General features: G+C 38.1%; 1 protein-coding gene across 18 annotated transcripts in view; it reads left to right on the top strand.

Annotated features, from left to right (window-relative positions):
* Positions 1 to 26,800, top strand: part of PARD3 (par-3 family cell polarity regulator) — a 574,463-nt gene that overhangs the window by 303,751 nt on the left and 243,912 nt on the right. For all 18 annotated transcript variants that reach the window (XM_040248382.1, XM_040248390.1, XM_040248385.1 and 15 more), the window contains exons 6-9: positions 9,534 to 9,625; positions 11,839 to 11,922; positions 22,725 to 22,850; positions 23,848 to 24,227. In XM_040248382.1, the coding sequence (XP_040104316.1) occupies positions 9,534 to 9,625; positions 11,839 to 11,922; positions 22,725 to 22,850; positions 23,848 to 24,227 (682 nt within the window). The remainder of the gene's footprint in view (positions 1 to 9,533; positions 9,626 to 11,838; positions 11,923 to 22,724; positions 22,851 to 23,847; positions 24,228 to 26,800) is intronic.

Raw genomic sequence — 26,800 nt, 5'->3', positions numbered from 1 at the left:
TTAAACTAAAGAGTCTTTTAATGAATGGAAAGATTGATGATGAATGGAAAAGACCTGATGCTGGAAAGATTGATGGCAGGAGGAGAAGGGATGGTTGGATGGCAGGAGAAGGGATGGTTGGATGGCATCATCAACTCAATGGACATGAGTTTGAGCAAACTCCAGCAGTTATTGAAGGGAAGGAAAGCCTGGTGTGCTACAGTCCATGGGGTCACAAAGAGTCTAACACGACTGAGCAACCGAACAAACAACAACAACTTTTTACATTAACAAATTGATGATTAATTTTGAAATCATTTTTAAGCCAAGGAGAAATTGATTTTTTGAGAGAAAATAGTTATAAATTGTTTTATAAATGTAAATCTAGATATTTATTTACTCATGTATTACACTTATTTCACCCTGAAGATAAAGCATTTTAAAATGTCACCTCTGTAAGGATTAAATGTTAGTTAGAATAGCATGGAACAACAGACTGGTTGCAAATAGGAAAAGGAGTATGTCAAGGCTGTATACTGTCACCCTGAATCTGAGCAGTGAGAACTACTTCCTGCAAAAGAAATGACTTCCATATTGTTGAAGTGGTGATAGTGGTCAAGTCTTGGGATAAATATGTTAGGAGTCAGGCAAGTGGGATACTGGAGTTAGTTACTGAACCCAGTGATACTTAGTAAGGCTTCTTTTGTGTGTCTTGGAGCACAGGAATTGTGGAGGAAGATTCCTGCATATGACTGAATATCAGACTAAGTATGCCTGATAGGATTCCTCCACCCCGAGTAACTCTAATAATCTATAAGAAGCAAGCTTAGATTTTGAAACTTAATTTCAGGATTCCACTGTGCATGTAACAGGTGCAAAGATACATACTATTTGTTGTTCTCTGTGGTTAGATAGCTTCATAAATCAGTACCATCTGTTCTTCTTCTAAAAGACTCTTTTCTTGCCTTGGGTTGTGTGGAGTCATGTTGTGTATGTTTCAAGACAGGAAATGTTTCATTTTTGTGGGAAGTGGAAATTTCATGGACTATGTTCAGGACTGTGTTTGCCATTCCATTTGATCAGTATTAATTTGAGATGAGTGTTAGGCATCCTTTTGAGGATGGGCAACTCACATATAATATTCAGCATCACAGGTACTGAATTATTCTTCATTTAATCCAAAGTTATTTGACATTGAACTCTGGAGTTCTGTGGAGCAAGTTTATATTAAGATGAACTGCACTGCCTTTAGAGGTATAAGAGCTATTATTTTCCGTCTATAAGAAGACAGTTTTATTTTTAAAAGTCTTGCTTTGTATCTAGTACTGTCTTTTCTAATTCTTTTTTTTTTAAGTGCTTTTACTCTAGTAGAGTACAATGATCTTTAAATAAAATTATATTACACATTTCCTGATTTTCTTTCTTTAGAAATTTGCTTATAGGTTTATCATTTCAACAGTGAAATCTGGGGGGGGGGCCCGGCCCACTCAAATGTTTTCAATTGTTTTCCACATATGATGGAAAATTATTTTTCCCTGGGGATTAGGCTAATTAATCAAATTGTGGCAACCTTAACACAAAAGCCTTCTGGAATCCAATTTGTGATACTCAGGGGACTTGGAAACAGATTCCCCTCAGAATTTATTTTCCACCAAATGTGATCCCCCAAAGTGGTTTAATTCATACTGTCAACATTCAAGTAAATACTTTCTCTGGAAGCTATGGCTCACTAAGAGTTAATGTATCTCTCATTAAGTTTGGAAAATTTTGGAATTCCAAAACTCCAAAAAGGTGAAAAAGATCATTTAGTTGAGCATTTGTGTAGCAGTGTAATTGAACTGGTTACATTATTTTTCATGAAAAATAATAAGAACATTTGAGGAAGAATATTATAAATTTGTTTAGCAAGATATCATCAGAACTTTCTTTTCCTTTCTTCTTCCTAAACATAAAAATCAGATTGGTATGCTGGAAATTTAAGTAAGCAGGTATAACTTAAGTTTTTTAAAAACATTTAGATAGTATGTAAATTATTTCTTGAAATTGTAGGCTTTTCTTTAAAGTAATAGCTATTCAAAATATTTATATCCTCAGAACTCAAGAGTATGAATGCAGAGATGCAGGTGATTGCTTTCTGGGTAAATTTTTATTGTGTTCCATAAAACAGACAATTTTCCTTGTTTTGTAAACAAACCGATTACAAAGTTTATCCTCTTGTATGAATGATGGAAGCAGGATTCAGATTTTAAGTGTTCTAACTACCAATTCTGTCCTATTTTGCAATGGTATCCACTTTTGTTAATGATGTCATTAACAAAAATCTGTGAATATAGAGAAAATATTTAGTGCCGAAGAAGGAAAAAATACAACTAGATAATTTTTAAAATTAAAAAGATAATTACAGATTTAGCCTAATTTCATTTATTTCCCTCTCCTTTTACTACTTGACTCTTCCATCTTAAAAACATTGCTTAGATCAGTATTATATCACAGATAAAGGGTTAACAAAAACTATTTCCCCCTCTGCACAAGAGTATAAACTTTCGTGAGGTTTTTGGTTTTGTTTTGTTCCCTTTTCCTGGAAACCTGATAAAGGTTTCTGTGAACAATCTTTGTATGGTAATTAAATTATTCTGATTGGTAAATTGTATCTCGACTGGAAAAACTGTAAATATCTTACAAGTAGCTGTCCCTTTGGTGATGTCATGAGGCATACTGGCTTCTCTGAGGCAGGAGTCTCCGGAGCCAGGGTAGCACTCTGCATCCAGCCTCTATAAGTGTCTTCCTGTGCAACTGAACTGTCATCCGGGGGACCCACAGGAGAAGGTCGTGGGCATCTTCCAGGAAGGCACCTGCCAGGGACACGACCACAATACTGCCTTCCTGGCACGTTGGGTTTCCTATCTTTCATTATTTGAAGTAAACCTGGTGCCAGATTTAAATTAAAATTAAATACAGCATACTCAAAGGCATTTAATGAAAAAACTAGCACTCTCTGTGTTCCCCCAGCCCCTGTCCCTAGAGGCAGCAACTCCCAATCTATGCAGACGTTGGTTGGTTCTGGTATTTACTTCCATGTTTCTGAATAAAATATTTATGTTGTTGTTTTGTGGTTACAAGCTATTGACATCTTTTGCTTTGTCATTATGGAAGATGGGTTTTCCCTTTAATGCCACTTTTACCTTCCCGATACCCCTCCTCTAGGTCTTGTTACATGAAAATTCCAAGTGGAATCAATACCCGGTGTCACGTTATATAGCGATGTGAGAACTGCTCACGGCTTAGCCGAGTGGCTTCTCTGATTACATTTCCTTTCCTACACATTTTCCTTCGCTATTCTTGGAGCTAATTGCATTGGCATTTTGACAATTTGGTTTGTTTTCTCTGTCTATATCTTTAATCTGTGTCCCGCCCCGTCATTCTCTATCAGGTCTCTGAAAATATCTCCCAAATATTAAAAAATATCAGAGTAATTATTATTATGATTTTTCTCATGGAGACGGACTTCCCAGACCTCTGTGTGCTGCTGCTGTAATCTTCTCTGGACTGTCACCATATTCTGGACTTACCTTGGGTTCTATCCATTGTCTCATTGAGTTTTCTGGGTTTTACTGGAAGACATCCAAAAATAAATTGATAGGAAAGGGACCAGGGGAAGTAAAGACTTTGCTTGTCTGATTGTTTTTTTTTTAATACTTGCTTTTTTTTAATATTTGATTTTTATATATTTTTTTATACTTGATTTTTTTTTCATACTTGATTTTTGTTTTTGTTTGGTTGGGCATATTATTCTATGCTGAAAAATATGTTTTTCCCTTGATACAGATGGTTTAACTATTTCATGTAGTAGAATTTAATGTTTTACTGTTCAAAAGACATTCTTATCATAGAGCGTGTGTTAATCCTGTTCCCAGTTTTAGTTTGCTAGCGATCATACAAACGCTGTGTGTGTGTACTCAGTCGCTTCAGTCGCGTCCGACTCTTTGCAACCCCATGGACTATAGCCCGCCAGGCTCCTCTGTCCATAGAATTCTCCAGGCAAGAGTACTGGAGTGGGTTGCCTTGCCCTCCTGCAGGGGCCTACAGATGCTACCACTTGGCAATGCTCAGATTAAATTCTGTTATTGGGAGATAATTTTCCATGGTTCTTTTGCATTTCTGTACATCTTGAGAATGAAGGCATTTGTGCTGCACTCTTCTTTCAACGATGTGTGTACAGCAAACAACCTTGGAAGACAGACATGGTGTCTCCCTCCAAAGCAGTGAGCAGGCATGCAGACGGTTTGTGTAAAGGGTTCCAGTTCCCTGGGCTCAGTTTCTCCTGTGTAGACCAGTGTCCCCAGGCCCTCTTCATATCACCTTTGAGAATTTTAGCTTAGGAATCAGTACACAAATGGATGATGCTCTGGCTGATGCCACTGCTGTAATGAACTGACCTTTGTCTCTGAACCAAGGTGTCCTCTGTGACACCCATGAAGCTATGTGGCAGGCTAACTTAGAGCTTTCAGGCAGGATGAAATCATAGCCCCGTCACAGGTCTTCACATCTGTCTCCTCTCTGAAAATTTCCCCAACTAGCAACGCATGGTGTTTTCTTTTTCCTGCCATTTATTGGATTGTAGAATCTTCATTGGAAGGACTGTTGTTGAAGCTGAAGCTCTAATACTTTGGCCACCTGATGTGAAGAGCCAAGTCATTAGAAAAGAGCCCGATGCTGGGAAAGATTGAAGGCAACAGGAGAATGGGGCAGCAGAGGATGAGATGGTTAGAGAACATCACTGACTCAATGGACAAAAATTTGAGCAAACTCCAGGAGATAGTAGAGGGCAGAGGAGCCTGGCGTGCTAATGGTCCACGGGGTGACAAAGAGTCGAGCACGACTTAGTGAGTGAACAACCACAACAACGCAGCATTTAGTTGTTTATAATTTTTGATATGTTTTCTCATTCTGAAACCCTTTTATGATGAAAGTACTCTGTATACAGCAAAGTGCAAGAAATTATGGGTTTTATGCAACTTTCTAAAATGTATATGATACATTCTGTATTTAATTGAGTGGGTAATATATTTAATATTAAATTTTACTGCAAGGCATAAAGTATGAAAGGGTGAATATATACTCTTAAAATGTCTTATAGTTGTATAACATTTCCCTAAAACAATTACTGAGGTATGTTTTATATGTCACGTATTCACTGTTTCTCATTTCAATAACAGCTAACATTTATTGTCCATTACCATGTGTCAGATACTGTGTTATGATTTGTGACGTGGGTTTATCTTACTTATTCCTCTCAGTAATCCTAAGAAGAATTAGATGGTTTTATTGTTCCTAGTTAACAGAAGAAGGCATAGAAATACAGAAATGGTATATAACTTGTTTAAGGATGTAAAGTTGGCAGATGGCACACTCACTTTTCACATCCAGGTCTGTTTAATTTTTGAAACTGAGCTCTTAACCACTATTCTCTACTGTAAAATAGACGGGATAGGACAAAAAGTACATTGACTCACCTGAAAAATTTTCTTCACACTGCATAGTTTAAAGTAATACTCTAGGCCTTCCATCTTGATTTGGCGTATTTCATAACTGAGCTTCATTTACTATGGTTACAATGGAATTCAGTGATAACTCCTGCTAAAAGTGACTGTGTTCAGTTGCAGCTCTTAAAAGTACAAAACAACAAAATAAAGCAGTATAGGAGTTGATATGTACACATTCAGAAATTGTAGTTCCCACAGCAATTGCAGCCCAGCCTCAGGCTAGTGAGTTTTGCAAAATAACTGAACACCATATGCAGCGACATGAAATAATATTCTCCATGCTCTTGGGGCCCTGATAATGGCCACTGTGGGAACAGTGAATGTGTCAATTATTAGTTGCTGTTTCATCACTGTAGTTTGGGGCATTTCATTTATGTGGCTATTTCCCAGTGTCGCATAGGTGTTTCTGCCAGTTGTATATCATGGTGGTGTTTCAGCAGTGCTTAAATTATTAATGAATCCTGAAACTAAATGTCTGTAACCCATAAACTATTTGTATGTTTTCCACCTGATTTATATACTACTGTGTTTCTCCCCTCTCTATCCCAACTCCCAATGGAAACGCTTAATTTTGGAGTTTGTTGTTTACATTGTGAGTGTGACTCTTAGGCAGGTTCAAACTGCTGGTTCACCTTTGAAATGTAGTATGTAATGGTGCTAAAGCTGAAGCTCCAGTACTTTGGCCACCTCATGAGAAGAGTTGACTCATTGGAAAGACTCTGATGCTGGGAGGGATTGGGGGCAGGAGGAGAAGGGGACGACAGAGGATGAGATGGCTGGATGGCATCACAGACTCGATGGACGTGAGTCTGAGTGAACTCCGGGAGATGGTGATGGACAGGGAGGCCTGGCGTGCTGTGATTCATGGGGTCGCAAAGAGTCAGATGCGACTGAGCGACTGAACTGAACTGAATGGTGCTTCAAAGAGATAAATGACTAAGAAGGACATAGCAGAGCCCCTCAAAGCACAGGATCATCAATCTTCAAGTAGCTTGGCTTCACGTAGTGCTCCACCATTGAGGATGCATGGAGTCTATCTAAACTCATAGAAGAACTCGGCACATCCAGCTTCTTATTTTGCTGGATTCTCAGAGGAAATTGGGCATTACCAACTACCTTGCCTTCATATTGCCTTAGTGACTTGAAATATCATTTGATGCTCTGTCTTGAACTTAGAGCCATTGCTTATCATTTTGTTCACTGATGTCTCTGTAAATGGCTTATACATTTATACTATGAGTTAAAAATATACAATTTTTCTGTAATGGTAGACTTTCATTAGGTGGTTTAATAAGTTCATATATAAGCTCACTGTTGTCATGTTCATATAGTAGAAAAAGGTAAACCTAACAAATTATGGGTATGAAAATTATACACATAAACCTCCAAGATGTAAATTAAATAAATTTTATAGAGTTGTATTTGGAAGCATGTTACCCCAGAGATTCCTGAGGGTGATTTTGTTTTCATTAGCAAATACTTGCATACTACCTGCTGGGTGTAAGACACTGTGGAGCCAAAGTGAAGCCCACGTGAGCCACTGTGTTTGGAGATTCTGAGTCTTTTCTAAGTATTCTAATTTAGATAATAAAACCATTGATGTCATCAGACATGTTTATCCTTATTCAGATGATCCTGCAAAGCCAACATCACTGTTAGTGAACTGCTTAGTGAAAAGACAGTGGACAGGATGACAAAGAGAGGTATATTCTTGGGTGACATTTCATTTACTTTTATGAACCATCACATTTATTCCACATGTACTTTTTGAAGCACTGGCATATTTATTCAATTTCTACAACATGTTGAAATATAATTTTTTTTTTTTTTTAAACTAACACTCTGCCTTTCTGAAAGGAAGAGTGCAATGCTGGGAGTTGGTTAGCTTACTCTTTGTCCCTTTTCGTGCACCTGGTCCTTTGTAACAGAAGTAAACAGAAGTCGTTCTTCATGGCTAAGATCTTACTGCCTTTACCTCTAAATGATCAGTCAGTAGGCTTAGGATAACCTTATGTGACATTTCACAGGATGAAGTGTTTAAGTCTAGGATTGTACTAACTTCATGTTCATTTTGACAACCTATGTTAATAGGAACTAGGGAAGTGACAATTGGACAGAAAATTTTGCTAATCTTTAAGATTTATAATGGTCTCAACTGTTTGGATTACTAAAATGTTAAGTGTTCGTCCCCAGTATAACGTACATTTATTTGTATATTATAACATTGTAGCAATATATTCAGAGCAGTAGTATGCATGCATGAATGTATGCTTAGTCGCTCAGTCATGTCCAGCTCTTTGCGACCCTTTGGACTGTAGCCTGCCAGGCTTCTCTGTCCATGGAATTTTTCAGGCAAGAATACTGGAGTGCATTGCCATTTCCTCCTCCAGAGGATCTTCCTGACCCAGAGATCAAATCTGTGTCTCCTGCATTGCAAGCAGATTCCTTACCTGTTGAACCATCAGGGACACACAATATATAATATCAATAACCTCAGATTTGCAGACGGAGAAGGCAATGGCACCCCACTCCAGTACTGTTGCCTGGAAAATCCCATGGATGGAGAAGCCTGGTAGGCTGCAGTCCATGGGGTCGCTAAGAGTTGGACACAACTGAGCGATTTCCCTTTCATTTTTCATTTTCACACATTGGAGAAGGCCTGGAGAATCCCAGGGACGGGGGAGCCTGGTGGGCTGCCATCTATGGGATTGCACAGAGTTGGACACGACTGAACTGACTTAGCAGCAGCAGCAGCAGCAACAGATTTGCAGATGATACCACATGAATGGCAGAAAGTGAAGAGGAACTAAAGAGCCTCTTGATGAAGGTGAAAGAGGAGAGTGGAAAAGCTGGCTTAAAATTCAACATTCAAAAGACAAAGATCACGGGATCTAGTCCCATCACTTCATGACAAATAGATGAGGAAAAAATGGAAACAGTGACAGAGTTTCTTTTCTTGGGCACCAAAATCACTGAGGACAGTGACTTCAGCCATAAAATTAAAAGACGCTTGCTCCTTGGGAAAAAAAGCTATGACAAACCTAGACAGTGTATTAAAAAGCAGAGACAATCAGTTTGCTGACAAAGGTCCATATAGTCAAAGGTACGGTTTTCCCAGTAGTCACGTACAGATGTGAGAGAAGTCGGTTGTGAGGTTTAGCACTTTCCCAGCAGTATGAGAACTTCTTTGGTATAGCTGTTCTCCAGCTTGTGACTCGCCCGCCTGGTGGCTCTCTTGTGTAGCTAATAGGCACCTCCTTCAAGATGACTGAATGCTGGGACTCCCAGGACTGCTGTTGCTAGAGCCTTTCTCTGTGGCAGGCCACTGCTGACTCATGCCTCTGCAGGAGACCCTCAAACACTCAAAGGCAGGTCTGCCACAGCCTCTTGTGGGAGTCACTGCTCCTTCCCTTGGTCTTGGTGCACACAGGTTCTGTTTGTGCCCTCCAACCGTCTCTGGCAGGTATGAGGTTTGAGTTTAAATGTGATTGGGTCCCTCTTACCATCTTGTTGCAGCTTCTCCTTTGCCCTTGATTGTGGGGTATCTCTTTTTGGTGGGTTCCAACATTGTTCTGTATGGTTGTTGGTTGCTAGTTACAGTGGTTGTTGTTGGCTGTCCAGTAGCTAGTTACAATTTTGGTATTCTTGCAGGAGAAGGTGAGCACATGTCCTTCGCCGCCGCCATCTTCGGTTTGATATTTACATATTAAATGTACCAAAAGGTGAAGTAAAAACAATAGGAACTTAACATAGGTATAAGTCCTAATGTTTTCTTTCCTTACTGCAGAGGCATCTTGTTTACCCCCTGGGATATACTAACTCGGGAGACTTACTGCTTTAAAATACAACTTTTCTCATGTTCAAACCCATGTTATCATTAAAGGTCATCCTCACTAGACGAGAGATGTAGTTAATGTGATCATAATGCCTGTTAGACTCCAGTTTTACCAGTTTCTTCTCATGCACTTTCTAAGAATAAACCTGACCCAGGGTGTGCTTCTCTCCATTTAGGATGAGGATGTCGCAGAGGAAGACAGCAGTCGCGTGGAACCTGTGGGCCACGCTGACACCGGTGTGGAGAACATCCCCAACTTCTCTCTGGAGTAAGTTACTGACAGTTTCAACTGAGTTGTAGCTTCACTGATGGCAGCAAGTATTCTGAAAGCGTATGGCATGCGGAATGTCTGTGCTTATTTAAAACACGCTTTGCACTGGTTTGTTTTCCAAAGAGCATCTTTCATCTACTGAGTTAATGGTATAATGTAAGAGCTCTAGCATGGAAATTCACATGGACCTGCTGGGTTCCATGCCTCGGCAAATGCTATTAAATGGTAGTCTAAAGCAGTGTTTGATTGAAAATGTTTGTCATGCTCACAGTATTGTCACTGCTTTCAGTTTGCTTTTGTATGTCAATGTTTTGTTTGTTTTTCAACTTTGCCAAGTTAACAAAGATATTGTAGACATACTTGAAAAACTAGTTGGATCTGGTAAGCATTAGTCACTTTAGTATATGTTTTTATTGGCTTGAAGAAATAGAATCTCTCAAGATATTTGATGGGGACCTTATAAGAGGTTAGGGACCTTGAACATGATTTTAAGTATAAAAGGTCAAAGAAAAGCTTTCATATATTGTCACAACTTTGCAATTACCTTAAATAACGTCAGGTTTGAATGGAAGATGTTTTTAAGACTTTGTCTGAGTTACCTTAGAGCAGTCATTCTAAATTTTTTCTTTGACTTTGGGTAAAAGTTGGGGTGGAGATATTAATAATTATACTCTTAATTTTGTCTTTTCTTGGTTTTCCAAGAAAGGGTTATAAGAATTTTCTCAGTGAAATTAATCAGGCTCCCAAATCAGATTATATTTGGATATTCAGCACCCAGTGCTCTCTAAGTAATTACATTTAAGAAATATTTGTACTGTTGTAGTTCTTTTGAGAAAGACTATGAAATAAATAAATGTATTAAAAATACCATACTATCCTTAGTTGACAAACAGACATTAAATAAATGTTCAAATGCTATTAATGATATCTGAAATAGCATTTTAGGACATTCTATGAAAACATTAAAAAATTAAATATCCATGTAAATAGTAGTACTTTAGTAAATATTTTGCAATATGACAAAATTTTGATTTAGCTAATTAAGATATTAACTAATGTCCTAAGTAGTGTATATGATTAAATCTATATACATATTTTCAATTTTGATTTGTTTGATATTCCTATCTTTAATTTTCTTTAGTCTTTATATTATATAACCAGGGCACTTATAGTACATAGGATTACCTCAGGTTTTTATTTAAGGTGTACAGTTGAAGTATTGGCATTTTCCAGTGCATAAGAACTGTCCTGGGATCCTGATCAAGTCCATTGGTAGTTACTTATGTTTGTCCAGGTTTCCTTAAACTAGATACCTAATATCTAGTTGAAATAGTATTTCCAAATATTGATCATTGGATCAGTACTGTTTAGATTTCTGTGCCGTGCTCATACCTACAGAAATACCAACAAAGAAAGTGAAATCTCATTGAAATGGTTTAGAAAATTTACATTCTCCAGGTTACACCAATTTGCAGTAAATTTGGGCTTATGATATTCATATTAAAGTACTGTAGTTATGTAGTAGACATCTGCAAATGAAGTCATGTAACTTTATATAAATAGTGTAAAGACTTTAGAGTTCAATTACAAACACTCTTAAGGCAATTGTTCGATTTTTCATGGGTGTCCACTGGGGTTGTGTCACCGGCATGAGCAGTGAGCTTACAGCAGGTAGGGTGTTAGGAGTAAGGGTGGTGGCATCCTATCTGGATGGCTACCTACAGGGGCAGAGCTGTGCCCTTACTGGACTATTGGAAGGATCAATGAGGTGACCTGCGCAGGAGCACTTTGTAAATTATAAAGAGCTGTGCAATGGAAACATCGTTAGCCCATTAGTCTTCGTAATCCTTGATTAGATATTAGAATGGGAAGCTTTCAGTGCAAGTCTAGAGATCTGATTACAAAATGTGGACTTGGAGTATACAGAAGAGCAATATCCTGGGTGATTTTTAATGTAGTTATTTCTGATGATTGCTCCCCTCCCATGCCATCAGACTAGCGTGCAGGTATGTAGTGTTGAATGTGCTTTCATCACCATGCTTCTATTCCAGAATGTGACTGTATATGCGTGTGTGCCCCTTGGAATTTCTGTTTTGTCCTCTTTTGTTGTTTACTGTGTGTCTGTGCTGTTGAGTTTTGTGTTTGGTTTGGTTTGGTTTTGGTTTGTGACAGTACCTGTTCATGCTCCCTCATTCATCATTGTCTCACAGTGATATGGTAAAGCTCGTACAAGTCCCCAACGATGGAGGGCCTCTGGGAATCCATGTAGTGCCTTTCAGTGCTCGAGGCGGCAGGTAACGTATCTTGCAGGTTTTTAATTGAATCATAATGTACAGTGTTTTATCTTCATTTATGCTCAGATGTAGAGTAGTGTTGAGTTAGCGTATGCTTAATAGAAGCCCTTTCATTTGCGGGCCACTGTGCCTTCCTTCACATGTATGCATCATAATCACAAAAGCACTTAGGCTGATGAAGAAATCAGGCATTTAAATTATTCTAATAATTTTATTGTTCATCACATCCATGCAAACATTTTACTACGCTGCAAATTGATGATAGCCTTTATTGCCAGAACTCCAGCTGAATGTGCCAAAAGGTAAGGAAGTTCTTCAAGCATTTTTCTGGAAAACATGTATCCAGTATAAGTTATCTGGATAACATAGAAAATGCTTCATGAAAATTTGTTTATATGCTTGTTTAGTTCTTTAATTTTATATGATTTTTATAATTGTGTTCCAAAGTTTTTAAGTTAGAGAAGCTATAGATTTATTTCCTCCCATGTGATCTGTGTCTGCTCTTCAATCTGCCCACCCAAATGACACAGTTTTGCACTGTTTTAGTATGACTTCATTACTTCATAGAACATGTATCCTTAAAAATGTCAAATGTTACATGAGTTTCTTTTACCCTGCTGCTTGTTTTCAATGAAAGAATTATTGTTTGTTTTATATATATTCAAATACTGAGAACTGATTTTGTAGCTAATCACATCAACTAATCAAACGTTTGATGAGTCTTTCATCATCCATGAAATACTGCCTCCTCCTGGGGCTTGGGGAGAGGCATTAACCTTTGAGGTTTAATCTCATCCTCTCTTATTTACCCATCTAGTTATTACCAGCTGAAACATATTTATGATCTATTTGGCTTTTTAGTTTGAACTTCTTTCTTTTATTGTTATCCCTTTATCTATTTATTTTTAAACTCCCTTTATGCTGGGAGAAGAAAACAGGGAGCTGGAAAGTCGTCTTAGGCCAGTGAGTGAGAACATAGAACATTCTTTCAACTCTTGCCAAGGAATTATAAGCATCTAGTATGTTGTAAGAGACATTGGAATGTCAATTACAGGCATGTGACTGAATTATCTGTTTAATTTTTTAAAATAAGTGTTTGAACAATTGTACTACCTTCCTTCTGACCGTGCTGTGTCCAGACTTCCTGTTTCTGGTAACGCACATGCTTTATGGAAGGTCTGGAAGCTGATGCATTGATTTACCTAGAACTCTGCTGGAGTAGGAGGCTTGAAAGTGAGCATTATCTAACAAGATGTGAAATTCTCCTGGAATTGAGAGCGGGGTGTTAAATTCACAGACTTATGACCACTTTTACTTTTTCCCCTTCTTTTCTTCTTCCTTTTTTAAAACCCTAGAGAAACATTGAACTTTTGTCAAAGAACTTTCATTTAAATGAGCTCAGTTGTTTTCACAATGGCCCTTGCCTTTATCTCCTTTAAAAATTATAATTTTAAATGATCTCAGAAGTTAAATCCCTTTTCCATTTATTTCATGAGTAGAAAAATAAGCTAAGAGGGTAAAATGCATGAATGATAGCTTCCCAATACTAGTGTGCCTTTAACTGCTTGTGGAATATAACTCATCACAACTGAGACTTAATTGTGTATGGACCAGCTTTGAACCAATATTTCAAACATATTATTTTCTGTCATTTATTACACATATTCTACTGCATTGTGTGAAAGGATATTGGGATAAAATAGGTAAAAAGCCTAAAGCAAAAAAACTGTAAGACAGAAAAATTAATCTACTGCAGATTAATTCAGTGGAAGGTATTTTTACTGGTTACCATGGCATTTCATTTTGATATACAGAACTCATTCACCTAGACAAGGATCCCTTTGCAGAACTAGATAGAAGGTGTCATTTTAAATCCCTGTTGATTTGGCAATATAATGAAGAAAATCCTGTACAGCATTCTTGTACAAGGGACAAGAGATTAAGACAATGAGATTCTTTATAAACCCTTTCTAGGCATCAGCAATTTTCATACTGGAAAACGGAGCAGAATTTTTCCCCCTAACTCCTGTAATGTGTCTTTGAGCTTCCTCATCGTCTTGACATTTCTGGTTCTCTGGAGTGAGGCGGAAAATGCAGAGAACAGGAGGACTTCTCCAGAATCCTAGCTGCCGATCTTCAGGAGCCAGACACACCCATCTCCCTTGTTCTCAGAAATGCTGACAAGTACTTTCTTCCCAGTCTGTCAGAAACCTTCCCAAGCATTACTGAGTGACGGTTCCTGTGTTAGGTGTTGGGAAACAAGGATGAATGGGACATGGTCTCTCTCCAGGGATTTGCAGTCAAGATGGAGTGATAGCCAGGAACTCACACTATTATAATTATGTGATAAATGCCGACATTGTGAGTTGATGGGGAGGGGTTGTCTGAATTAGGTAACTGAAGCTGGCTTGTTGTAGAATATGATTTTAATTGAGATGACACTTTGTGAAGGAAGCTACATCAGCTCCATGGTGACTGTGAGGGCAAATTAAGCAATGCAGTATAGTGTAAAGGAGGAAATTAAGTGGAACTCGTGAAGAAATTGCATATATTATCCAGTGGGAATAAAAGAATACATATTTGTGGGATATAAGTTGAAATTTCTGAGAATAAGGTCCTTTGTGCAAAATTCCAGTCATACTTGGCCCCCTCTCAGTTTTGGAAATGTAATTAATTGAATAACACTTACTGAATACTTATTTTTCTAAAAGTGACATATACATGTCAGTATTGCTTTCTGATTTCAATTTCAAAGTCAAAAAGTTTTAAGGAACAGTACAGAATTGGAATCACACATCCTACAGAGAAGAGACTGGATGCGAAACATCTCAAATATCAAACATAATTCAGGGAAATAGGAAAAAAATGTGAAGTCAATGTGAGAGAAAATTTTAAAGCTACTTATGTATTCGGTATTATTTTGGTCTGCGGTTAATGAAGTTTTTTGAATAAAGATTCTGCTGAATCAATTTTAAAGAGGGCATTTTCTAGAGTGGGTTGAATGTTCTTTAGTGACAACTGGCTTGTGGCTCCCCTACCCCAGGCATTGCTTTGGGTATTAAAAACGGAGACAAGTGGCTGCACAGGAGAGACTATGTTGATATCCCTTGATGCTCTGTTTTTCTCTAGTTATCATCCTGTATTTTATTCAAAAATATAAAATTAGCTGATCCCCACCCAGAATTCTTTATTCACAGTTTCGCTACCTTGAAATCAATTTTCACTTCACACATATAATTTCATTTCCTCTTGATTTTAAATGTCAAACATAACCTCCTTATTTAAATCACAAGTGCTACTACTTTCAGGAAGGCTCTGCCAAGTAATTGTCATTTCCTTTGGCAGAAAAACCATGTTTCATGTTAAAAGTTTTTATATTTCTAGGACCTAGCCCAACAGTATTGCTCAGCGAAGCTTACTGTGACTATCCCTACTAACTCTGCATTGCTATCGAAATAAAATACATATAAAAATAAATATCTGAGGTACATTAGAAATAAAACAATAAGGATGTATCCTGGCTTGATGTTAATGAGGTTTCCCAAGCCTTTCCAATTACTTAGGAATATGATTGTGTTGTAATATTAAATATTTAGAAAGCAAGATAAAATGTATATTCTGAAATAGGGGCTGGGCTTATGAAATAATAAGATTTTGTAGTTTTAAGGGACTTAAAGTCTAACTGAGAAATATGTACTATATAAAGAGATCTATACTATGTGTCCAAAGAACCTGATGCATGAGTGTGGTAGGATTTAGAGGAAGTGGAGATTTGAAGCAACGGAACTTGATCTGTTCTTTAAAGGAAATATACGACTTAATGCTAGTGATGTCTGAAAATATCTTCTTTCCTAGAAGAGAATATACTAAAGGAAGATGTTCCATACAAATGTGTGTGATTTGCTGAGAAATAATGATTCGAAACAGAGTGTATTGGAAATGGCTCTTAGAAAGCACTTTATGAATGGCCTGTGAGACTTCATTCTGTAAATAGTAGAGAAATTGTTGAAGGTTTTCGAGAAACACCATTGTATTATTTTTTAGATTAGCTATTATTCTTCTATTTGGTCCCAGTCTAACTTATAGAAGACATTCTTAATATTTTCCCCCATGGAAACACATATGGCTAAAGCATATTATTCTTTTTTAAATTAAATTTTATTCTTTATTTTATTTTTTAAAGCATATTATTCTTAATAAAGTGCAGCCTGCTTCTCTGTCTCTTTTCTGTAATGGACATAATTGAATAATTTTTGTCTCAAATAAAAAAGTGTTTATTAAGGTTTAACTATTCTGTATAAAAGTTACTAGACATATTTGGAAGGTCTTAAGAAAAATACTCATCTACTTAATAATTCAGTGAAATTCTATGAACTTGACTCCTCTAATACTTACATGAGTTATAAATAGTGTTTGTTTTAACTCTTAGGTCACTGAACCTTTATTATATTACTTTTTGTTGCATAAGACATCAAAATCAGAAAGCTCATCTTCTTTCCAGAATTCCCAGTTGCCTGTGCTGTCTTCCTTCTTTGTGGCAGACAGTGATGGCCTTAACCACATGCTGAGTCTTCATGTTATTGACCAAGGGCTTGTTAGGAATAGTCCAGGCTAAGAGATGCATTTTGATGCACCTTTTTTGAGACCACAGATACTTGGGACAGTTCCTGGCTCTGCCTTTCGAGTAAGTGTGGCCTGAGCAGGTTTCCTTCACTTAGCCTCAGTCTTCATATTTGAAGGCTGGGACACTCCTGTGACTTTGTATGGTTTAAATAAGAAAATACAGAAACTTACAAAACGTGTGTAAAATTCCTTTAGTGAGGTATTTAGCAGTGGCAGCTAATATAATAAGAATGGTGTTGATATTTCACCTTCCACTTATCTACCTGTGATGTGCTTTAAGATTACCTCCAAATGCTGGGTGTTCTGGTTGTCTCAGTTCAGTGCAGTTGTTCAGTCGTGTCTGACTCTTTGCAACCCCATGAACTGCAGCACACTAGGCCTCCCTGTCCATCACCAACTCCCGGAGCTCACCCAGACTCATGTGCATCGAGTCGTATTGCCATCCAACCATCTCTCTGTCGTCCCCTTCTCGTCCTGTCCCCAATCCCTCCCAGCATCAGGGTCTTTCCCAATGAGCCAGCTCTTCGCATCAGATGGTCAAAGTATTGGAGTTTCAGCTTCAGCATCAGTCCTTCCAGTGAACACCCAGGACTGATCTCCTTTAGGATGGACTGGTTGGATCTCCTTGCAGTCCAAGGGACTGTCAAGAGTCTTCTCCAACACCACAGTTCAAAAGCATCAATTCTTTGGGTCTGGTTGTCTAGGCAAGTGCTAATGAGATTGTATAATAGTGGAATATGATCTCAAAATGATCTCTTCTATCATGAATATGAGATGAAAACTTACTCTTACATCATAAGTTTGAGAATTTCAGTACACACTTATTTAGGTAGTTGGGTGTATTTGTTAATGAAGAATTACAGCCGATTTAAATTTCATGGAAACAGCTCAGGTGTTAAGAATAACTTTATTTGAGGCTTGTATATTTCAGTTCACTTTAGAATTTTTAAGTTGAACATTCACTTTTAAAAGAATAAATATCCTCTTGCACTTTGAGTACTCTATTTCAATTCATTTCCCACAAAACACAATTTATTTACTGAATCTGTATCCTTTTGTCTGGAAGATTTCAGTTGTTCATTCTCAGCTGCAGATTCATTTTGTTCAAAGCAAGGGGACATATTAAATGCATTTGTTTTAGAGAGAAAAGTTCTATTTTACATTTAGATAAAACTTGGTTTTTAAAATGTAGTAGTATGATGCCTATTATTTCTGCCCTTATTTTAAGGAATTCTCTATTTTCACTTTACCATGTTTTGGTCCACTTTATCTCATCCACTAAAGGCTATATTAACTTGGAGTTCTTACTGTGGTTCTGAGGGATTGAATGTAGGTCATTGCCAGCCCATTGTCCCGGGCTCAGTGAGGGGAGAGGGTCCTGCTGCTGGGAGTTCATTCTGCTCCTGCCTTCTCTGCTTTTGCTGTAGTTGTGGTGTTTACACTGTGTCAGCTTTTATTAAGATGAATTATGATCATTTCCATACAGCTGGGTGGCAGTTGTGGGAGTCTACGTTATCAAAGCAAAACTCACACTTACTCAGCCAATTTAGATGTCAATAAAACATTTGTTACTTATTTTCAGTTTTATCATTGGCTGTAATTTATACTTAGGATTGAAAATGTTTAACATGTGTGACTGAGTTTGTTTTAATTAAGTGTATAATTAGGCTAATGAACCTTGTAAAAATGTAGTGGTGCAATCCTTAATATAATCTAAGCAGTTAAATTTCTAATTATGCATCCAAAATCATGTACAGAGGTGCTGCCTTTCCATGGCTGGCTCTCTGGGGCTGTGTTCTCCTTCTTTGCCCCCTGTGGGGGTAAGAAACATTGCACAAAAGCCGTGGTGAAAGACTTCAAAGAAATATGTGTGTATTTACGTATTTTTTAATGTAGGAAATTCATTCAGAAGTGGGATTTGTACATAGCAGACATAGTGTGTTTTCCCCTAAATTGTTGAAAAGATAGAGGGACCAGGGAAGGGTGGTAGTTTTGGGGATATTTTCAGTTTACCAGAAGAAATCCACTTGCCCAGAAAGCATCTTGCCAAGTCGGGTTCATGTTAAATTCATGCAGGAGGTGACGAGGTGCTGCCCCATGTAACCGGGAGCCCTGATGTTGTGGCTTCCCGGCGCTGACCTCCCTGCTATGTTACTAATGACCTGCTCGTCCTCCTGCACCTGCCAGCAGAGTCAGGCTGGTGCTTTGCCCCTGCTCCTTTCCCCAAGCGACCTCCCCTCCCCACTGCCCGACTCCTCTTCTCCCTCTCCTGGCTCTTCTATCTTTCGCAAAGTGGTTTCTTCTGATGAAAATTGGTTGCCCCTAATAAGGAATTCTGGTACTGACTGCCAAGAAGGAAAACCACTCTCTACTCTGGCATAGAGTCATGCCAAAACGCTCTGACCTTCACGACCTTTAATTATTCTCTCTAATAAGAGTGTTAAGGGAAACACAACAGCATCGGCACTCACTTCTTTATTCCTTTAGAGGGAATTCTAGTTGCTGGTTGAATTTGCAAAACAGACTCCTAAAATTTGTTTCTAATTATAAATACTATCTGGGCTGCCTTTTCGTGGGCAGGAGGGGGTGGAGACATCTCTGCTAGCAGACACAACTTTCCAGGAAGATGAAAATCTCTGTTATTACTTCCCATTGATTTCCCTTCAGAGGGTCCTCTTCATTCTGTTTGGCTGTCATTTTATCAGTTCAATTTTCCTGTGAAGTTTGTTTGATCGTTCCTTCCCATTCCTTTTGTAATCATTTTCACCTAGCGAACCAAATGGCATAATTTTGCAGATTGTACCATTTTCCTTTTTAATTAATCCATTCTTTTGAAGAGAATGATTCTAATAGTGTGGTCAAGTACTTAGAAATCAGCAGGCTACTAACGTCTCCTTAATTCAGTCTGTTCTGTTGCTTCCCTGATCACTTGCTGTGTCAGTCAGGGTGAAATTTTTCCCTTTCTGCTCCTCTACCCGCAACCCTCAACCACCCCATCAGATCTCTAGTCTCTAATGCTGTGAAAGAGGATTCTGAGGTTTCTGCGACTACTTTAATAATGTCGGATTCTAAAACCTCATTTAATAAACTTTGGCAGTATTTCATGTAAATATGATATGATAGCATACTTGTTTTTGATTTGTAGCAGTTTTACTGTATGTGAGGATTACTCATGCAATTGGTTGTATAAGAGGGCTTATATAGAAAGACAAGCCATTCCATGAATGAAGCATGTCAGGCCTTTTTACTGTATGTTATTATCCTGGAATGATTCCCATGGGGGGGAAAAGTAGATTTAAGAAAAGAAAAATGATTATCTAGATGAATATAAATCCATGGACCTATTCATCTGAAGAATATTAATGCCACTTGTAGAATTAAATTACAGATTTCCAAGTTAGATTATTTAAACTGTTATAGATACTGAAAGGTTTTATTGGAAATAAATTTATAAATTTAAACAAATGATTGATACTAGCTACCTGCTAAGTAATTTCCATTAAACTTGGTCTGACTTTCTCCATTTCCCTAAAAAATTCTATTTCAGAATACACAAAGTATTTCAGAATATATAAAAACATAATAATTTTTAGACACTTGAGATCACAGCAATGTTGTAACTGTATTGAGAAATTGCTCATGATCTCACTGATTAAAAACTAATTAACTGGAGTGACTCTTGGTAGGGTATGCTTTTACTCAGGGGCTGAACACACGAACTTAAAAGAACTGTTGTTGGTCCTTTGAGGCAGCTTTTAGCAACAGAGGTGATACCAAGTCGTGGTTCTGTTAGGATTGCGTGTGGGTGGCTGAGTCATCTTTTCTTTCTGCTGTGCTCTCAGGTGGATGCTTGGATGGCAAAGTGGCCTTGTGTCTTCTCCTGGTTCCACTATTACCAATAACTGTGATTCAATTGGATTTCTCTTGTTATTTTGTCCCACTCAACAGAGACATGGGTCTATCTTAATGACGTGATGCCTCTGGATAGAACACTCTGTTCACTTGCCCATGTGTGTGTGTGCTCAGTCACTCTTTCACACCCGACTCTGTGGCCTCATGGACTGTATGCTGCCAGGCTCCTCTGTCCGTGGGATTTCTCAGACAAGAATATTGGAGTGGGTTGCCATTTCCTTCTCCAGGGGATCTTCCCAACGCAGGGACCTAACCTGTGTCTCCTGCATTGGCAGGTGGATTCTTTACCACTGAGCCACCTGGGAAGCCCATAGCCACTGACGAATCATAGGGAAGCTTAGGAAGGTACACTAGAGTACATTTTAGGAGTCACTTTACATTTACTGTGCACTTTGGTTAGCACAGTAAGATATCACTTCCTGCCAAGCAGGGACTCTGACAGCTCTAGTCTCATGCAGCTTGGTCAGTGTATTCTTACCTTTGAGCTTAGAGGATTTTTATATTGATTTAGTTCCAATATATGATGGCAAGTAACTAACAATGACCCACGCCATATTTTTCACTAGTCACCAAGTTTCTTAGACTTTTACACTAGTGGATATTAATCCCCAATTATTAACATGACCAAAAGGCAATTTAAATATCATCTCCTCTTAATTCTTGAGGTAGGTATACTTAACCATAGTAAGACACTGTGCCTCTTCACTATATTTAATAATAAAAATTAGAATGACATCAATAGTGACTCAGTAAATATTCATCAAACAAACAGGGTTAAACTGTAGAATAACATCCAAAAACAAAAGGGCCTTCACTTCAATGCATTTCAGCTCAGTCCTGTATTTGGTATAAATGATACCATCGTGAAAAAGAGGATCTGATTCTGCATTTTGTTTCATTTATTCTATTTTGCAAAAACTTGTTAGGAGACTTGTTTGCTTCAGATAAATCTAAGCACCTATTAATTCAGTTTTCATTTGTTAAGACCTTACTACAAGCTCAGGCCCATGTTCCCCACTTTCCAGGAGCTGACAGGGCAACAATAGAGATAAGATGTGTGTATAAGTAACAGTGACAGGGCAGTGAGATCAATAGCAACAATTACCTCAGAGGTTTAAAAGGAGGATGCAATCTATTGGCCCATCTTTCTATTGGACAGTACATACTGCAGCTTGTATTCCGTTGGAAAATACAGATAGGTGATTGGAAATTTGGTGTCTTCAGCTTTAATTTATGCAGGATTCTAAATGCTAGTCTCCATATGGGTATTTTTTGTGTCTCTAAGTATTAGGATTATGAAAGAAAATCTAAGCTGGGGACAAACCGAAAGTAAATTCATAAAAATTTTAACATGATCATGATACAGAATAGATGCTAACCGTCAAGTAAATCAGAGCATCAGAACTAGGTGAGGATTCCTGTTACTTATGAAGCTGTGATCATATATAGTGTTTGCTATTTCTATGGGGTATATAGAATGTCCATCCTGTCAATCAAGGAGTTGGTGCCCAGACCAAGTACATTTGCAATAATCTTTCCCCCGCCCCTCTATCTTGGTCTCCAAAAGTTCACTCAGGCTTTTCTTTCTACTTCAAGTTTGACTTAACTCTGAGAGCTGAATGGTGACTGCCAAGATTGGAACTTGTCCCTGGCTTCCTATTTTCTTCCGAAGGGAATAATGGCAACAAATTACGTACTTCTGGGAGACCTAACAAGTTTTGAAATTCAGAACATGAGGCAATATCAAATTCAGATGCCAGGAATGGAAACTCTTCTATTTTTGAAACCTTCCCAATTCTCCTTCTCAAATGTGCAATGCACCAGGGTGAGCTTCTCCTCCTTACCTTTCCTTTCATGGAAAGATGGGTTTGCCATCAGCACTGTACCAGCTGGCTTGAAACAGGAAACTGTCAGACTGCTCACAAATCCATGCTCATTCACTCTCCCTGCTGCCTCAGCCACCGAGCCGTTAGGCCAGCTCTGTTGGGAGCATTTGTAAGCATAGAGAGAAGCGTACACTTTATTTCAGAAGCATGATTCTGACACGCCAGAAACAATTGCTCGTATTTATTGAAAAGATCCCTTTCTATGCACCATTTATGCCATCATGATTTTTGTGTTGGTGTTATTTTAAAATGTCTGGATAGTGATTTAATGCACCCCTTTATTAGGCAGTCTTTGTAAATATAACACAACATTAAAGCAGTAGGGTATTGTGCACAGTGGCAATATTACCTATGTAACGGTTTGCATTCTTAATGTTCCAGAACCCTGGGGTTATTAGTAAAACGATTGGAGAAAGGTGGTAAAGCTGAACAAGAAAACCTTTTTCATGAGAATGATTGCATTGTCAGGATTAATGATGGCGACCTTCGAAATAGAAGATTTGAACAGTAAGTGTGGGCTGCCTCATTGCTGCTCTTTTCTGCGCCAGGCATGACAGAGTGCAGGCGATGGGAGTGCCTTGGACCACGTGTCTGTGGTCTTTGCCTTCCTGCTGGAGAGGGGAATTTTCTGCCATTCTCTAGCTTCTAAAAATTTCATCAAACTCCAGGTAATCACTACTGTTAGACTATAGTCTAACAGCACTTCTTCAGATATTATGGGCCTAGTTTAGGCTTTACAATTTGGCAACTTCCTCACCTTCTAGAAAATTCACCAGGTTGCAAGTTTTTATTATACTTTTAGCTCACACTACCAACTTTGTCACACATAACATGACAAGCAGGCAGATTTTCCTTATCTTGATTCAAGCCCTTATTCAATTAAAAAGCTACGAATTCTCCATTTCCTATCAAGTAAGGCAAGAATGAGCAGGAATCAGGAGGACCCGGTTTAAGATCTGACTAGGGACCCGGATGAAGTGGAGGAGCTTCTTGTACTGGTCTTGGAATTGCACTGCAACCAGCTGCTCTTGGGTCACTGAAGCTGCATTGGCATTCTTGGGAGTTTTTCACATATAGAGACTTGGATTAATTTTTTTGATATAATAGTCACTTTATATAGTTTTCCAAGTGTATTTTTAAGTATGTTTCTTTAAAAACTCGATTGGTCTCCTTGTAAGGAAATACTTAATAATGATTTTTAAAAGTCCTATTGGATAATGTTGTAGAGAGGTTTATTTAATTTCTCTTAATATTGAAATGATAATACCTTTTATGCTTAAAGCTACAGTGTAACCGAATGATTGACAGTGCAGGACCCAGCATTTCAACAGTAGTTGTAGACAGTTTTGTCATTTTTGAGAATGAAAATTTATATTGGGGTTGTTTTTCGTTTCAACAAATTCTGTCCATCCTTGTTGCTTAATGCATATACGTAATTAAGTTCATAATACCTTCGAGTCCACCAGTCTCTTTTTGCTAACTTTCCATTCTTCCTCAAACCCAGAGCACAACATATGTTTCGCCAAGCCATGCGGACATCCATCATCTGGTTCCATGTGGTTCCTGCAGCCAATAAAGAGCAGTACGAACAACTGTCCCAAAGTGAGAGGAACAATTACTACTCGAGCCGCTTCAGCCCTGACAGCCAGCATGTGGATCACAGGGCCGTGACCAGCATGGGGCCGCAGGCCCTGCCCAGGGCGTCCCGGCTGAACCCCCCACCCGAGCACGCGGACCCTCACCCCCGACTCCTACCTCAGAGCGCGCAGCCCTCGGGAAAGCCGCCTGCCGCTCCGGCCCTGGCAGCACACCATGTGTTCAGTCCCAGCAGTGGTTACAACACCAAAAAAATTGGCAAGAAGCTTAACATCCAGCTCAAGAAAGGTACAACTGATCTTCCCATTAAGTCAGCTTTCTGTCAACTAACCCAAGCACCTTAAGTCTTATCTCATTATTACAACTGACATGACTTTTAAAGAAAGTATTTCAAGTTGTGTATTTTTATGCTTTTCAGATTCCCTTTGCTATATAAAAATTTACATCTACAAGTTCAGAGGATAAGGCTTTAAACCTGATGTTTCTAGGAAAGAGGTAGTGGTTATGACTGCGGTACAATTGTTGATAGTGAAGGAAATGGGATTTATGATGTTACCATCAAGCCCAAAGCAACAGGGAGGCTTTGACTGTTTTGAGTGCCCCATTTGATGTCCAGGAGAACTAGAGGCCCTTCTTCCACTTTGGGTCTGTCTTGTGGTGATGGGAAGGGACTGATTCCTTTGGAGCTATGGGCGATTCCTGGTGGAATGCTGGAGGCCCCTGGCCCCTTGTCTCCTGCTCTTCTGGAATATCCTGTTGCTTCCCTTTCTTAATGTGCCAGGGAGAATTGGAGTGGCCCTGGCTAATACGTCACCCTTGCCTTACCTCAGTGTGTTTTGTAAGGATCTGTACCTGCAGATGAGGAAATCCTGCATGCTGGGTGACGTGTGTGTCTGCTCTGGCCTTCTCCACGACTCAGAGCAAGCAAACTGCGAGGCTCTTTTCTGACTCCCTGTCACTGTCCCCTCCAGACACTGCCGTTAATCATCCCTTCTAGCTGAGCATTTTTATGTGTTTTTAAATCATGTCCCTCAAAATGGTGTCACTATAAAGAATGTTTCTCCTTTTATGAGGTCAACCATCTCCCACGGTTAGTTGGAAAGGAACCCAAGAGAGGTTGAGTGATTGCTGCAAGTCACGTGGCCATTGGTGGCAGATTCTTACTAGAACCTTTTCCCTATCCTGACACTGAGACCATTCTTCTTTTCATCTGGTGTAGGGTTTCCAATGCTATAAACTCTGAGATTCCTATTTCCTTCCTAAATCATACTCTTTAATTGGACTTTATGTGAACCACAAAAGCCTTTTTTCTGGTGACTGGCTTTTTTAACCTCCAAATACTTGGTTGACCTGATCAGGAACTGACAGTCTCACTCCAGTTTTGAAGCCCCTTGCAAATACAGAATCATATCAGCTTAAACCCTTTTCTTCCTGTTAATACAGGAATATCAGGTAAATGATAGGACTTGGTTTTTAAGCAAAAGCATATCAAGGAACACAAATAGAGTTGTATACAACATAAAATTCTGCTTGAGGTCTCTCAACAGAGGAAGAATATTTTCCATTGTCATAGAGATGTTAGTTCATAAGTATCTCTGCCTTTTTACTCTCATATAGGCATATTCATTGTTTAATTATAGTTTCCCATACAATTATTATATTACCACCTTATGATCTAGTATGAACTTTTTAAATGAAGTGAAATTTTATTTGCCATTAAAAGAATCACTCTTTTGAATACAGAAATGAATAGTTTATTTTGATAATATTTAAAAGTAAATGATTACATGTATTACAGATGCTAATTACATATGTTACAGAAGCTAATTTAGAAAGATTATGCTCGATCAACATAAAATAGAAATAATGGTTTTCTTTTAAACATTTTTCTGACCTTGAGTTATATAATTGATATGGAGCCTCATAGAATCTGGCTTGATTTTAATTTATTAAATATGAAAATGTATGGCAAAAGGCAGAAACTGCCTGTGCATTCTGCCAGTACTTACAAATATTTTATATATAAAAAAAAAACCTATGTTCACTCTAAACAACAGTGACAAAGAATGCTCATTGTCTTTGATTAGTACTAAATATAGATGCTTTAATGATTTATGTTGAACAAGCTTTCATTCTAGTTAACAGATACTATTTTTTCTAATTATTATTGTTGCATTTAGCATTTTTAAGGAAGTGCATCAAAAACATAGTGTTTGTCAGTGTTAAACTTTAAATTCAGTTCAAAGTTAACTGATACAATTTGAATGACAGAAGCTCTTTATAAACTGAGGTCAATCCTAAGGAAAGGCTTCATTATAATGATTCTTTGGCATAATTCTGGAACTATGTCATATAACATGTCAAAAGAGAATAGCTCCTGTGTACTTCCTTCCATAATTATGATTTCTTAATATTTATTGTCATTTTGGCGTTCTCAAGTACCCTGCTCTTTTGTAGAAATTAGCTTTTTAATAAAGTCAGAGGAGAAGGTCAGTGATCTATTTCGGTCAGTGCAAAATGTTTTGTTGGCTTTGCTAAATGAAAATTGATATCTATTTATCTTTGTTTGAAAGGTCATTGTCTGAACTTTTGGCTTACAGATTTAGGGGTTATTGCTGATATTTTAATAGTATTGAGGTTCATATAACAATCAGTCTTTGTAGTTCATAGAAATTAATATTACAGAAGGAGAATCATTTAGAATTTTCTTAATAAATGTTATTGCAAGTCATTAGAGTTTCATGAGACTCAAAGCACAGAGACATATGGAAAAGTCCCAGCAGAATAATTAGGAAAATTTCATATAGACAATATGCCATTCAACTCTTCACAAAAGACTTAAGAAATTAACAGCCCAGGCA

The sequence above is a fragment of the Oryx dammah genome, unplaced genomic scaffold (assembly GCF_014754425.2).
Source record: "Oryx dammah isolate SB20612 unplaced genomic scaffold, SCBI_Odam_1.1 HiC_scaffold_10, whole genome shotgun sequence".
Classification (NCBI taxonomy): domain Eukaryota; kingdom Metazoa; phylum Chordata; class Mammalia; order Artiodactyla; family Bovidae; genus Oryx; species Oryx dammah.
The sequence above is the reverse complement of the archived record's forward strand: the minus strand, read 5'-3'. Positions and strand labels throughout refer to the sequence as shown.